This window comes from Petromyzon marinus (genome assembly GCF_048934315.1).
Source record: "Petromyzon marinus isolate PM22_M1 ecotype Great Lakes invasive population chromosome 68 unlocalized genomic scaffold, UKy_Petmar_22M1.pri1.0 chr68_unloc.1, whole genome shotgun sequence".
NCBI lineage: Eukaryota > Metazoa > Chordata > Hyperoartia > Petromyzontiformes > Petromyzontidae > Petromyzon > Petromyzon marinus.
This window is the reverse complement of record NW_027422597.1, coordinates 7,122,492-7,137,755: the sequence shown is the minus strand read 5'-3', so window position 1 is coordinate 7,137,755 and position 15,264 is coordinate 7,122,492. Positions and strand designations below refer to the sequence as shown.

The 15,264-nt window shown below is 42.7% G+C and overlaps 1 protein-coding gene across 1 annotated transcript; it reads left to right on the top strand.

Annotated features, from left to right (window-relative positions):
• The first annotated feature begins 3,704 nt into the window (after window positions 1-3,704).
• Window positions 3,705-13,269, top strand: LOC116958000 (aerolysin-like protein). Its single transcript, XM_032980465.2, has 2 exons — window positions 3,705-3,743; window positions 10,901-13,269. The coding sequence occupies exon 2, from the start codon at window positions 10,915-10,917 to the stop codon at window positions 11,854-11,856; it is 942 nt and encodes a 313-aa protein (XP_032836356.1). The 5' UTR covers window positions 3,705-3,743; window positions 10,901-10,914; the 3' UTR covers window positions 11,857-13,269.
• Window positions 13,270-15,264: the final 1,995 nt, after the last annotated feature.

The following is a 15,264-nucleotide window of genomic DNA, read 5'->3' as shown; positions in this document are numbered from 1 at the left end:
TCGGCCGTGGTAGATCATTGTTATAATTCAGTAGGCTCACATGACATTGACTTTTCCAAGACAGAGGTTCTTTGTAAGCCATCTGGCTACCATGAGAGATTCGTCATGAGGCTATCCACATATACAAGCATGGAGACAATTTCAACCGAGAAGATGGATTCTGGCTTAGCAATCATTGGAAAGATTTGATTAACCATTTCAGGTCTTAATTGATTGGTCACGCTTACAGTGGCTTTCAGACAGCATACATAAATTTTTCGTCTCCCCCCTCCTCTTTTCAGAACATAGATGGACCTAGTCCTTCTAAATAAACTGCCAAATCGCTGCGCGTGGCGCTGACCTTTTTAAATAAATAAATACACCGTTTAAAAATAAATAAATTATTGCTAACCGACACATCTGATGACGACCGTTTGTGTTATGGTCGAAAAGTCGTGAGAATTTTGATTGTTTTATATATATTATAATTTTATTGTTTACCTTCAACGTGACTTTACCGAAAGAGCTAAGAATATGAATTACTGCAGTCACAAAAGCTTTAAATCAAAGGTTATTTACTTATTATTTATTCGTTAAATATTGCAGATCAATGTTGCCAAGCCAATATTCAATTCACCATACCTCACGGCATAGCGAATGTCGTGTCCAGTGACCGAAAATCAAGGAACTATTTCATTCAGCCTCGTCGTCAACCACCTGTTGACAGCTGATGGAAGAGAAGAGACAACTATATTGGTACTTGAGGAGCCTTTCAAAACCATAACTTTACCCTACATTGCGGGGATCACAAAAAAGATCTCCAAAATCTTGAATAAACACAAGATCCAGGTCCGTTTCAACACATTACATAAAATCCGTGATCTGGTTCCATCTGTAAAAGATGTGACTCCGGACATACAATACCCTGGTGTCTACAAACTAAGTTGCCTCTGTGGTAGTAGTTACATTGGAGAAACCAAACGCCATGTCTCGGACCGCATTCGTGAACACAAAGCAGACCTTAAACACGGTAGGACCAACACTTCGGCCGTGGCAGATCATTGTTATAATTCAGTAGGCTCACATGACATTGACTTTTCCAAGACAGAGGTTATTTGTAAGCCATCTGGCTACCATGAGAGATTCGTTCATGAGGCTATCCACATATACAAGCACAGAGACAATTTGAACCGAGAAGATGGATTCTGGCTTAGCAATCATTGGAAAGATTTGATAAACCATTTCAGGTCGTAAATGATTGTTCACGCTTACAGTTGCTTTCAGACAGCATACATAAAAAAAAAAAATCGTCTCCCCCCTCCTCTTTTCAGAACATGGATGGACTGGTCCGTCTAAATAAACTGCCAAATCGCTGCGCGTGGCGCTAACGTTTTTTTTATTATAAATAAATACACCGTTTAAAAATAAATAAATTTATGCAAACCGACACACCTGAAGACGACCGTTTGTGTTATGGTCGAAACGTCGTGAGAATTTGTATTGTTTTATATATATTTTATTATTTTGTTGTTTCCCTTCAACGTGACTTTACCGAAAGAACTAAGAATATATATAGGTACTTCTTACGCAACACGTCTGCTTAACACAACATGTTTTTGCGACTCGTAACAGCTTGCTCGCAAGATTGCTTTCTTTGCAGGTTTCTCAGCGTGGGGATGCTCATGATTATTCTTTTTTTTATTCGCTGTCAATTGTTACTGTTTAACATGTCCAACCTATTCCCTTTGCCCATCTAATATCCAATTCGTAATAACTCATCTAAAATGCCCTGACTCGTATGTTCTGTCTCTGCTGTTTGTCTCATTTGCATTGACTAATTTTATATATCGTGTATCTTACACGTGCATATCTTCCTTATTTGTACTGTGTCATATGGCTTGATACACAATTTTATTTTTTATTTGTAACGTCTCGATTTTATGGTCTGTTTATTTTAACGTTTTTTTAGAAGTAGAAACTAGTCGATCCAACCAAACGAGTTGTTGGGTATAAAGTGGACTGACCCTCTGGGACAGGGGAGCCTAAACGTTCGGAGAAATTACTGTATTAATCTTCTGTTAGTGGCTGTCTGGTGTACCATCTCCAGAATGGGTACGAACAGGAATTGTAAAGTAATGTTAGGGATGATTCGCAGTAGATTATGTGTTGGTCATGGAATGGGGACAGGTGATAGGGCTGGGAGGTGTACACATCAAACACACTGGTTGGGAACGACTGGTATAGCAGATTAATGTAATTAACCAGTTATGGGTTATATGTTTTACTAAATGTTCTACATAATACTTAGGCATTCTGATGGTAAACTTTAGTCATAATTCCAATTCATTGCACGGGGGCTTTTTTTCTTCCCAATTCGAATCAATTCGTGTATTCAATTAGACAGGCGGGGTGGCACAAGTATTACGACTGAACACAGAACGACTCAGCTGTGAGGCATAAGGTGTTACCACTGTGCCTCACAGCTGAGTCGTTCTGTGTTCGGTTTCTGAATCTGGTGCCTTTCTGCGGGGGGTTTGTGTGTTCCCCTCCGCTGTTGGATGGGTTTCCTGTGAGTTCTCCGCTTTTCTTCTTTACCAATTATTTTTTTTTAATGTTACTGGTTTGGCCGAACATTCAAATGTTGAAAATGTATCTGCAAATTACTCAAATGGGATCACACAGAGCAGCTACATTGCTCCCTACTGTGAAACTTAGAGAGGTCCTTTTGAAAATGTATTTTGAGAGTCAGTATGGATATTCTGGGTACACCAAGGGAATACAAATATAGGAAATCCTTCCCAACGAGGATTTATAGAACTCGTTTTTCAGCCCAACATGCGTTATATAATGAGCTCTCTTTTGAGGAACACGAGGGGTATGTTTCGGCTAAACATTGTTCAGCGCTGCTTAAGATTATCATCTTTGCAACTAAAAGTATTTCAGTGAGAGTGTTGCTCGTATTGGAATAAATTAATCTCGATTAAAATCGCTCGTTATTGCGAATTATCAGAGATAGAATGCTCATTAAGTGAGATACGCCCCTATAGATGTACAAATTGCGCAAGAACATACATTCCTGCCAATTTATTTTACACCAAATGCAAGCCTGGGGCAAAACAACAACAACAGCAAGAGTCCCGGACTACACCATGACAAGAATAACAACAGTCCCAAACAAGAGAACAACAGTCCCAAACCACTCCAAGACAACAGCAACAATCCCACACCAAGACAACAACAATAACTGTCCCAGACCATTACCGGATATGTACAACAACAGTTCCAGACCACACCAAGATAATAACGTACCTCAATTACATTTTAGTTTGACATTAAAATAATGCTACACGGTGAGTAAGGATCAATGTTACAAAACACATTTCCAAATGTGGCTGATGTATCTGGCACTACTAACCTTCTGCTTCAGAATATTTTTAAGGGAAGGTGAACGATGTTTGGCGAGGAAACAAGGTTGTTCCATAACGTTGGAAGAACCTTGTTTGATACATAATACAGCACTCACTGATTCACTACACCTCGTCATCATAAAACAGAGGTTCACGTTTGAAAAATGTATATGTATGATAGATTCAATATTAATAATGTATGAGTAATATGCTTAAATATATTTACATAAACTAATCTGACGTGAGTGACGCGAAGCGATCTATAATTTCTGGCTGGGTCACGTGGCCCATGCAACAGTAGTATAAATGACAGTGTTCTGGGGATAGAAGATCATGCTCTGGGAAGAGAACCTTAAGGTGAGTGTGTGGGTTACTCCTGACTGGTCTCGTTATTAACAATTCAGGTGGTGTGGTGTGTGTGTTGGACAGGTGACTCGCAGGTAAGTGCCTCTGAGCTGGCACCCCTTGAGACCCTGCCTGCCTGGTGTGATGTTGGCAAACAAGATGCTGATTTCGGATGTTTGTGTTTCTTTTAATTACAAATCCGGTCTGTAAAGCACTGCCTCAAAATCAATGAAAAAACAACGGGCAACAGCATCAGCAGATAGCAACGCCTGAATATAAAGATGTGAATTTAAGTTACAATTATACAACGTTGGTTTGAATGTTCAATAAAACTATACTGACAAATCCACTGATCGCGTTTGTCTAAACGTGACGTCGATTGCACAAATCTCGCGCTTCCTCTCTCTTTTTGCTCTCTTCCTGTCTCTCTCTATCTCTACTCATTGTTTTTTTCGGTAAAGTCACGTATGTGGAAATCCAATAAAATTATATTAAAACAAAAACAATCACGACGTTTCGACCACAACGCAAGCGATCTTCATCAGGTGTCAAGAACAAATCACGGAGGTAAATACAACAAAAAGATGAGAGACGAGAATTCAACAAACCTGAAAAAACATGTGAAGCACATCCAGTCAGGCCAACAACACAGACTTCCTGGCGGATCACGAATTTCAGAAGAGTGTTAAATTTCGTGTTCAACCTTTGGATTGCACAATAATTCCTGTCTCTCTCTCTCTTTGCTATCCACACTGCATCACATGAAGAAGAAAAATACGACTCTTAATGTCTTTGGGCAATCGTCCACAATTTATTTATCCAATACATGATTTATTTTTGTGATCAAGAGCTCAGAACACAGACATCACAGAGGGAGATACAAATTACGAACGTGTGTCGAACCCGGTACAATAAACCTTCAAATGGGGGCCCGTCTGAAGGCCCTTTTGCTCGCTGCTCTACCACAAGTAGAGGCAACGAACGGCAGCAGCATACTAACTGGGAAGGGAAGAATAAGGAAAAGGGGGAGGAAGGAGAATAATTTAACCAAACTAGACAGGAAATAAAGTAACATAAGCGCAATGTCTGGGGTTATCCTTCTTGTTTTCCCCCAGGAGCAACGGTGCCTACTACAAAGGTTAAGCGTCAAGAGTTCTTCCCCGCGCCCCATCCACTATTCTTCTGGTTATTCACACAGGGTTCACTAAAAATGGGGACCACATAGCCTCATACGCCAATTATTTTCCTTTCATCTCCTGGCTAAGGTGTTCCATTCCCGCCAAAACAAGGGGAATGCTGTACCACAGACCCCAAGACGGGGTTCATGATTTTCCAATTCACCCATATGGTCTTTCTACATTATAGAAGGTTTGGAGGAACGCATGTTGGTATCCCAATTGGCCTCTTGGTTTCAAGCTCCGCAAAGTTGAGTCCACTAAGAATCTCGGCTCTGTGCCCGAGATCCAATTAAAATAATCCGTTATATCCTCGAAGAATTCTACAATATCTGCGCATGTCCAGAAGGCATTTTGTTACGTCTGTACCATGCCTTGCGGGCATCTAGGGCAATTACAAGAGGAATTGATTAATGTGGCTCTCCTGTCATTGGTCAGGTAGGACCCATGCCTGAATTTGAACTAAATTATTGTTAGCGGAAGAGGCCTGGGGCCTGTTGTCCTGCCCCAACTATATTTGAGTCCTTTTCTGGTGAGGGATGTCCTTTCCCAGCAGCTTTTCGCTCTCAACTTTCTAGTTTTGGCTCTAACCTGGTCTCTATCTCCAACAGTAAAGTGGTATACATGCAGAAACTTTTATTTTCATTTTGTCCACCAGACCATCTAAGATGGGGTGAGTGCTGTGGTCAAAGTTTGTGTTTGTAGCTTTGGAGATGTTATCCCTCATCTTAGGTATCGTTTTTCAGAAGGTCCCTACACTTTCCAGTCCTGTCGCTCTCCAGCCAGGCCAGTTAGCCCTTGTGCATTCTATTGTTAGTGATTGGATGCCCAACAAAGGCAATTGTCTACCTATGGAGGGGAATGAGATTCGCCTGTTGTTACATCTCCCCAAGGTGTGAGAAACCATCCATAATGGTTTAGGACACGGCATCTATCTTTGATATGGGCATAGGTAACTACAGCAAATGACCAGGGGCTCACCGAGCCTTCTTCACACTTTTTCCATGTCCCTTTCGTTTTCGAGTTGATGCAGTGTCTAACGTTCTGAAAGCGATTCATTTGTCTTATTTTCGGAAATCTGAAAGAGCCAGGCCCCCTTCTCTCCTCATTAACATAATGGAATGATAGTCCATTTGCTCTATTTTGTGATTCCATATGAATGAGGGTATGTGTGAATGAAGCGTTATAAAAAAAGATTTCAGAATACCATCTACGATTAGCCTCCTCCCGTCAAGGAGCATCTGCAATGCCATCATCTTGAGTAGGTGTGCCCTGTTGGAAAGGGAAAGGTGAATATCCGTCCATGTCTCCACTGAGGTAGTGATTTCCTGGACCATGGGGGGGGGGGGGTGGTTCTGAAGAGAGATGCGAGACAGGAAGGGACCATTATCTAAAGATACTTAATTGGCACTGGGCACCACCTGAAGGGTGAGAGGGTGAAAACCCTTCAGTTGGCTTCGGGGTAGCAGGGGATAAGGGCACCAACTCTGATTAAGTTACGTTTATTTTATACGCTGGTTCTGTTAGGGTGATGACGACGTCATCCGTGTATAGATTGATTTTATTTTCCTCTTTCCATTTTCTCACCCTACCATCTGTTGGTGTTTCAGAATGCTCTCAGTAGAGGGTTCAATAGCCCTTTGAATATTAGCAGCGAGAGGGGATAGCCTTGGCTGGTGCCCCTCCCCAATGTAAAAACATTGAAAGTTAAGCCGTATAGAGGCGATTTGTGTCCGGTGCCCCCGAGATTGAACCAGCCTCGCCAGGATGTTCTTTGTAGAGGAAGAAGGATCATGGAAAGGGATCCTGGCTGTCGTATATAGGAGGATGTCTTGGTCATTTAAAATTTCTCTCGTTCCAGTTTAGTTATGTTGATCTCTTTCATGGTACCTTGTGATTGCATGGTTTTGTAGTATTGATGCAGCACACGTTGCTTGTTTCTGATATTTGAATTGATCGACATTAATTCCCTGACCTTCTTTCAGACTTCCTCTTTAATCAACTTATGATCCAGGACCTTGTTTTCCAGCAACCAGAAGCTACGTGCCAAACACCAATCACGGGCACCAGGAATTATTTTATAACCGTGCACATCACCGATGCTACCGAATGACTGAGCAAACGGGAGGGATAAGGGACAATGATAAGAGTTAAGTGATGACGTCACCCGGCTGCTCTATATAAAACCGGGAGCAAGCGAGGGCTTTACCATTCTGGCGAATTGCCCGATGATGCTGGATGTATTTACCAGCGAAACGTCGTACTCAAACTGTAAATGTGGATTCACTCTTCAACACACCGGTGGGCTAAAGTAGTGAATTATTTGTCTTTTTGTCAACGTGACACTTTTTTTTTGCTGATTGGCTGTGTCGGGTGGTGGAGGGTTACGACACATTTATAAATAAACGCGAACTAATCCAAAAACCTTTATTATGAATAAATAAATAAATAATCTCGGACCCGGTGTGCATAAACCCAAAGATGGGGGTGGGGAGGGTGATAGGGGACGCCATGAATTTCGAATCGGGGGAGGAGGGGAGAATTTAGCGGCTCTTCCTCCACATTCTACTTCAAAGCGAGGTGCATAAGTGGAGGGGCATCATCCAATTGGCTTCCCTGCAATGTTCTAAGCAAAACTTAATCATCATCTCTCTTGCATCCGGAATCATTAATCATTCGTCATATTATGTGGTTGTTGTGTTTGTTTCCTGTTAGTTCGCTTGTGACTAACAAGACAATGTTTGAGCGACACAACCTTCTGCAATGATCACGTATGTGGAGAAATATCGCGAGCTGCTGACGCAAAAGTGTAACTGCGATGTATGACAGTACTTACTCCAGGAGGCGATAGTATAGACGGGAGGGGGATATCTGGGGGAAAGGTCACAGAAAGGGCACATAGGGGAAGCCCCGGAAACCCGCTCGTAGTTTCTTAGAAAGGGGCGTGGCCAGGGCGGAGCAAGGCCACACTGGGAGCATAAAAGGGGGCCCTGAGCGAGAGCTCAGGGCTGTTGATTGTAAGTGAATTCCCTGTCGTGCTGCTCAAGTCCATCATCGTGCTGCTCAAGTCCATCGTCGTCGTCATCATCACCATTCTTCTCTTAGTGGCCGCTGCCATCGTCGCCTGATATTGCGCTGTTATATAGTTTTTGGCTATATCGGTCAGCGCCACCGGTGTTAGACGGCTAGTGTTGTGTATAGGCTTGGGTGTGTGTAGTCTAAGCGACTGTAGGGTGTGTGAAGGGAGATTGTGAGTATTATAAAATAAGTTCCTCCAAGAATTACCGCATCTAAGTTGAACCACTACACATGCACAGTGGCCTGAAGCAGAAAACTTGATCAAGGAAGCAGGAGCGCTGCACAGCATATCACCACGGCCAGTTCTGCTGCGCATGTTTCTCGTAGAGACCAGGCCGAAGGCAATTTTGGAGGGGTGGTTCCAACTTATGTTAAAGGACAGTTAATTCCACCCTTGCTTCCACAGTATGCTTGGTGCTGCATATCTCGCCTAAAACACCACCACCACACGTGGCTATCGACATACTTTTTAAGTGTCTGGAACAGCTAATCTATGCACAAAAAGTGCAACTCGATCTTGTAAACTTGATATATGTGCTTGTGTGTTTATATATATGGAGACTAGCTGTACTACCCGGCTTCGCCCGGGACTTGGATCCACCACGCCCGGCCGCCTTTGTCTCCCCAGTGGCGATGTTCACATACCACAGCAGTTAGTCGTTTGAGGCTCAGTCGACCTAGGGGAGACCCAGGACCGGTTAAATAATCGTCACCGGTGGTGACCGTGAGCGGGAATCAAACTCGGGTCGCCGGGTTCGTAGCGCAGTGCGCGAATTGCTACGAAGTCCCCTCCCATACACAGGATAAAGACAAAATCCCCCATATAGCCTTTCGGGGGCAAGTGCTGTTAGCGAGCACCTATGAAGGCGGGCACGGCACACGAGGGGGTGGGTGACAGGAGCACGCCCGGCCACCTTTGTCTCCCCAGTGGAAATGTTCACACACCACAGCAGTTGCCCGTTTGAGGCTGAGTTGACCTACGGGAGGCCCAGAAGCGGTTGAAATAATCGTCACCGGTGGTGGCCGTGAGCGGGAATCGAACTCGGGTAGCCGGTTTCTTAGCGCAGCGCGCTAACCACGACACTACAATGCGTAACGCTTCCACATGCGCGGGTCACGTGACAGATTTGACATCACAGCACACTTGCCGTGCAAAAACGTACATGCATTATTGAGCTCCCCCCCCCCCCCCCAAAAAAAAAAGTGTATTTTTATAATTTTTGCATGGTGTACAGTCTGTAAAGTACCCACATGGCAAATTTCCAGTTTGTTGCATGTCGGGAAGTACGCTAAACATTTTTAACAGACACACATATTCACAACTCTGCCTTTTATATATATGGAGAATATTTGCAGTCATTGTTATCAAACATTTACCAACTTCAACCTATGTTCACTGATATCAGGAACATAACCCCTTTTTACAATGGAAGGTTTCTGCATTCGTGAACGTTATCAAGATTCTAACACTCACGGATAGTCAGGGTTTGCGGTATTGTACTGATGCGTGCTGTACTGCACTTGTTCTGTTGGAAGCATTTTTTAGGTTTTAATTTGAAGTGAGCTTCCCTCAAGCAATGAAGGAACCTGTTTTAGGTGGAGTGATAGGTTCAGTGACGAGATCACGTCATCTAAAAGAGCCGGAATGGGTAAAAACGCGATTCACAAACTCAAAGCCAAATAGGAAAACTAGGGATTAGTTCACGGTTTGTAATACAACTCTCCCTCATTATGTTTCATGTACACGCTACATCAACCTACACATTAAACGTGAAATATTTTGAATGTAACATAGGATTAATATGTCCTAGTTTGAAATATAACTCATAGAGTATATATATTCATAATACAGGTTTTTTGTGGTTAGATTGCATAAATATAAAAAATTGTCTTAAACCCGCCACCACCCGACAGGGTCAATTAGTAAGGTGTTTGACGTAAACAGCACATGCCACTTCGTTACTAGTACAGCACACGGTGTGTTGGCCTTGCTCTCTAACACACCGGTGTGCTGTACTAGTAACCAATAGCATGTTTGTTTATGTGACAAACCTTACTAATTGGCTGTGTCGGGTGGTGGCGGGTTTGACGACGCATTTATATATTTACGCGATCTAACTCAAAAAACCGGTATTAAGAATGATATTGGTCCTGACAGCCTACTTGTTAAAGTCAATAGAATGAAAACAATATGTAGTGTACAATACTGTATACGTATCCGTGTACAGTACTGTACACCACAGGAAATAAAAATCATGAGCGGCTGAACCTCACTGCCTCCCCACTGGAGGCTGGGAACACCACGAGGCCTGCGAATGGTCGAGCCACAGGGGCACATTCGATGAATAAAATTGACCCAAAACAGCAAAACCGCGAGGAAAGCGTTTGCTGTACTGTGTTGTATCAACATTTATTTCAGAGGAGCTGTATTTCTTTTGCAGACAAGGCTCTCTTAACCTCAGTCATACCTGTCAAGTATCAAACCTTGTCATTGTCTGCTGTTCTTTCTTTGTCTTTATCTATAATTTAGCTATTGCTAGTTAATAATCTGATACAATAAGTGTTTTGTTTTTTACAATTGCCCACCATGATAATGTTATACTGCTTTTTCACGGTTTGTTCGCAATAGTGAAGTTGTTATTGAATTGTCGATAACTTCTGAGTCGACATGCAAATTTTTAAGTGCATAACTATTCCAAATGTTTTTTTTTACATGTTTTTTTATTTATTTTATTTTTATTGTTATATATATTATTATTTTGTTGTTTCTCTTCAACGTGACTTTACCGAAAAAACTAAGTATATAATATTACAAATGTGTCAATAAAATGTGGTATTGAAAGTCAAAACTGTGACTATCACAATGTTTGAAATTCCTTTCATAATTTAACCAAATCTGTATCTTGTAATGTGCAGGAAGAAAGGAGAAAATGCCTTATCCATTGGCCATACACACCTGTGGAGGACAAGGAGGAACAGACTTCAACTTTGATGGGAGGAACAATGGAGCAACGCTGGAAAAAATGTGGGTGTGGGTTGGAGGGTGGCAGATCAAGTGCGTGAAGGCCTGGCTGACGGATGGAAGGTCTGCACAGTACGGCAATCCATCGGGATCTCAGAAAGAGTTTGTGTTCCAGCCTGGGGAGCTCTTTTCGTCCCTCTCGCTATGGGGGAATGGGGCTGGCACACGCATGGGCGCCTTCAAGTTCAGGACAACCAAAGGCAGGGATTTCTTCGTGAAGATGACAGACTGGGGTCTAAAGACCGAGTATCCAGTCGACATCGGCTCTGGGATCTGCCTTGGAATTCAGGGCAAAGCCAGTTCAGACATCGACTGCATGGGCTTCGTGTTCATCAATTCGGTGAAACGTTCAGAATTGATCAACGTGACATACCCTACACTGCACAAGGAGCTTCCAAAAGTCCAGATGGAAGAGATCAAATCAATCAGTTACAAGAATAAGGGTTCTGTCCCCCAAACCTATAAAATTGAATCCTCTAAGACCTTGACCAAAACCTCCTCCTGGTCGATCTCAAACAAGCTGGAGGCAACCGTGAGCATCAGTGTCAAAGCTGGCATTCCAGATGTCGTAGAGGTTGAAAGTGGCTTTAGTTTCACCGTTGGCACCGAGAGTACGCGCGGTGTGGAGAATTCAGAATCGAAAACCGAGCTCCTCTCATTCGACGTCACGGTTCCTCCAGGCAAAACCACGGTGATCGACATAACCATCGGTCGTGCAGATATCGATCTCCCGTACAAGGGAACGGTGCGCATGTCCTTATTGAACGGCGCCACCTTCGACATCCCAATGGAGGGTGTCTACAAGGGCCTCGCCTACACCAAAGCGACTGCAGAAACAAAGGAAAAGTGACGCGGCATTGCAAAAGCACGCACGTGCTGCGCTTTACCAGCTGCATGCTGCATGCAACGCTGCCTGTCTTTTAAAAATTATTTATTGAAACCTGCGGTATAAAATATGATGCAATACATACGCCATTTGAGAGAGTACAGTTCTTGCGATTAAAGAACCTTTGAATCGGTGCAAAATAATTAACGCAAAGATGCAGTTATTACAACGACTTCTTCTCGCACATTCCATACATAAGCGAGTCTGTTCGCTCAGAAATCACAATGAAATGATCATAATCATAATGTTTATTTATCCTGGAGGAATCCGATGATCTATGAATCGCTTTTTTACAGATGTCCAGTAGGGGCGAATCAGCAAGTTACAACAACAAACAATACAAAACACGATAGGGGTCCAAAGTAGAGCAATGGTAAGCAAGTAGCTAAAACGTAAATAAGTAAATAACAATAAAAAGTATATACGTACAAATAGCATAAGTAAATTCCTGACGATTTTTCAACACTAAATGCAAACTTGGGCAAGGCAACAAAACGACGACAAAAACAGTTCCAGATCAAACCAACACTGCAGAGCGTATCTTCATAATATTAGAAATTACAATCTAACTATGGATTCAAAGCTAAAAATCACATTTGCCATTTGCTTAGGTGAAAATGAGCTCCAACTAGCAAGAGCAAATGAACGTAACCTTCCAGCAGTAGTCTGGGCAATGTAACAAGACAACACAAACTGGCATAGGCAATGCTGATCGGCAGAGTACAAATCTGGAGAGGTTTGAGGCATAAAAGTACAAGCTGGATGACCAATCTTGATTTGAAGCTCTCGTGACCGAAAAAACCAAAGAGGCTGGATGAACGATATAAAGAACTGGAAGGGGGAAAAGAGGTGGAAGCTTTATGGGCAGCAGAAATGAGAAGGTGGAGAGTAAAAACCTACACAGAGCAAATTATTCACGGCAAAACAATACAAATATATCTTGACATTACAGATTCTGCATGCTGGCACGTACAGAAAAATCGATTAACTTAACCAATATGTCTTCCTAAATTGTAGAGAGACGACATCCACGTTTGAATGATACCAAACTAAACAGTGACAGAAAGATAAAGATGCCCCATACAATCAACCAATCATCATTTGTGTTGGGACAGCTATTTTCAGAAACGCTCATATATTTATTTTCCATTTCGCACTGCATGTAAAATACAAATTATGACAACTGGCCTCGAATTAGCAACAGTTTCTCCAAAGTTGACATCCACAAATTCAGTATCATCACCACCACCATCTGGATTTTGTATTTTGATTACAATTGCATGCTCTTTTAATCATAGTAAATTGCATGCAAATAGTCATTTGAATGTTATGCAATGCTTTGGGATGGATATGCAAAATAAAATATCTTCAAAAATACATTGGATTATGTTTGTATTCAGTATCACCATTATCACATCCACAACCGTTTGAGCCAGCATTACTGAAAACCTCAGTTCAAATCCAGGCAGTCGCCTGTGATTAAACTGCACACTCAAGTGTGGTGAGTTGGTGGTCTTAATCCGGTTATGAATCACTGCATGAAGACAAAGCCTTCTGTCACAGTTTAAAAAACGTAAGCTTGTAGGTGTGCGGATAACTCGTAGCAGAAGTGAGAACTTGTTTTTTAATTAGCATTTCAATCGCACGTGATCAACCTGGAATCTCGATTCTCGACAGAGAGAGATGGCCACGTTGCTCAGAGGTCAGAGTGCTGACCTGATTTCGAATCCAGGACCTTACCAGTGCCAGCTCAAACCTCTGAGACACCTGACCACCTCCTCTCCAAAGCATCTTAGGGTTGCTTGATACAGTCTGATTATTTCAGACAACTTCAAATTTGTCATGAATTTTTTGATCCATCACCCATGATACTCTCATTGATCCCTGCAGTCTGCCTGCTGTATATTGCTCCTTCAAGGAAAATACAAATTTGTAAGATAAACATTTTAGATAAGGCAGTAAACATACAAATGTTCGGAAGAGAAGTGAGGGCATTAGAAAACAGCAGGAGGTACCAACTAGTATCCATAATGTGGGGAAAGCGAGACTGTGATGCCATGGCCATGTAGTGTGGAGTGAGGATGGACACGTCATGATATGTTGAAAAAGAATAGGCTTTCCCTTTGCCAGCAATCATACAGGAGGTGTTAAGATGTTCAAACACCACATAGACACATATTGCAAGGCATCGCGTCTGCAGTAACTACAGATGCCTGCGTTAAAACATGCAAACATATTTTATAATGTATGCATTGTCCTTGAAACTGATTGGCCTACGCCAGAGACAGACTTTTTTACAGTCTTGTCTCAGCAGTGTTAGTCCAGAGAACAACACCAAATGATAAACAGTACAAAGGCAATACAAATAACAAAGCATTACTAGTTTGGGCTGAGTGGTCATAATACTGAAATCATCTTTATCTTAATACATTTATATAAAATTTACTAGGAATATACAAGTCCAGGATGAGGTACAATTTACTTCCAGGTTTTTGTAGGTGGAAATTCGACAAAAGAAATTTAATCGAATTTGTCACACATAGAGAGGTCTCATGCTTGGATTCCGGTGCTGCCAACTCTGCAGCTAACCCAGGGCCGTATTATCCAAAAGGTACAGTACTTACTGTGCCTAGGGCCTACGGAAACTTAAGGGCCTATGAAAAAAATGTTTATCATGTTTTTAAGTATTACAAAAAAACTACCATTATATCTTCTTGCATTAATATATGTATATAGCAAGGATAGGCACAGGGTATGTATATACATGTAGTATATTCCTCTGTGTGTGCTTAACACACACAGAGTAATATACGGTCCCCTCACCCAATACCCTAGGGAGGCACAGCCTCCGGACTTGGCGGGACTCACACGTCTACCGCTAACCTCCTTGATACCTAAGGAGGTACAGCCTCCGGACTTGGCGGGACTCACACGTCTACCGCTATCCTAGTCCTCCGGCTAGGACCTAGGGGAGGCTATCTGACCCACCGCTGGCCCGGTGGGTTCTGATCACTGGGTATGCCGAGCCTTAGCCCTCAGAAGGGCTGGAAGGCTGGTCCAGGGTCCTAGCTAGGCTCCAGCCCAGTCTTCTGTCTTCGTGTAGGGAGAGAACCCCCCTGAGGTCCGTTGCGTCACCCGTCTTATACCCCTTCGTGGCCAGGCAGAACCAATCATACATTCCCACGTGGAACTGTCTGATTGGTTCGTACCAAACCCTGGCTACGATCCGTTTCACCTCGACTGACCCCAACTGTTGTACCCAGGGGTAATGCTGCACTGCCCTGGTGGCAATGCAGGTTACGCAACAGCGCGTAGTTAACACTTCTACATCACCCCCTCCTTTGGAAGCTCTAGCCGTTCTGGCTGCAACAA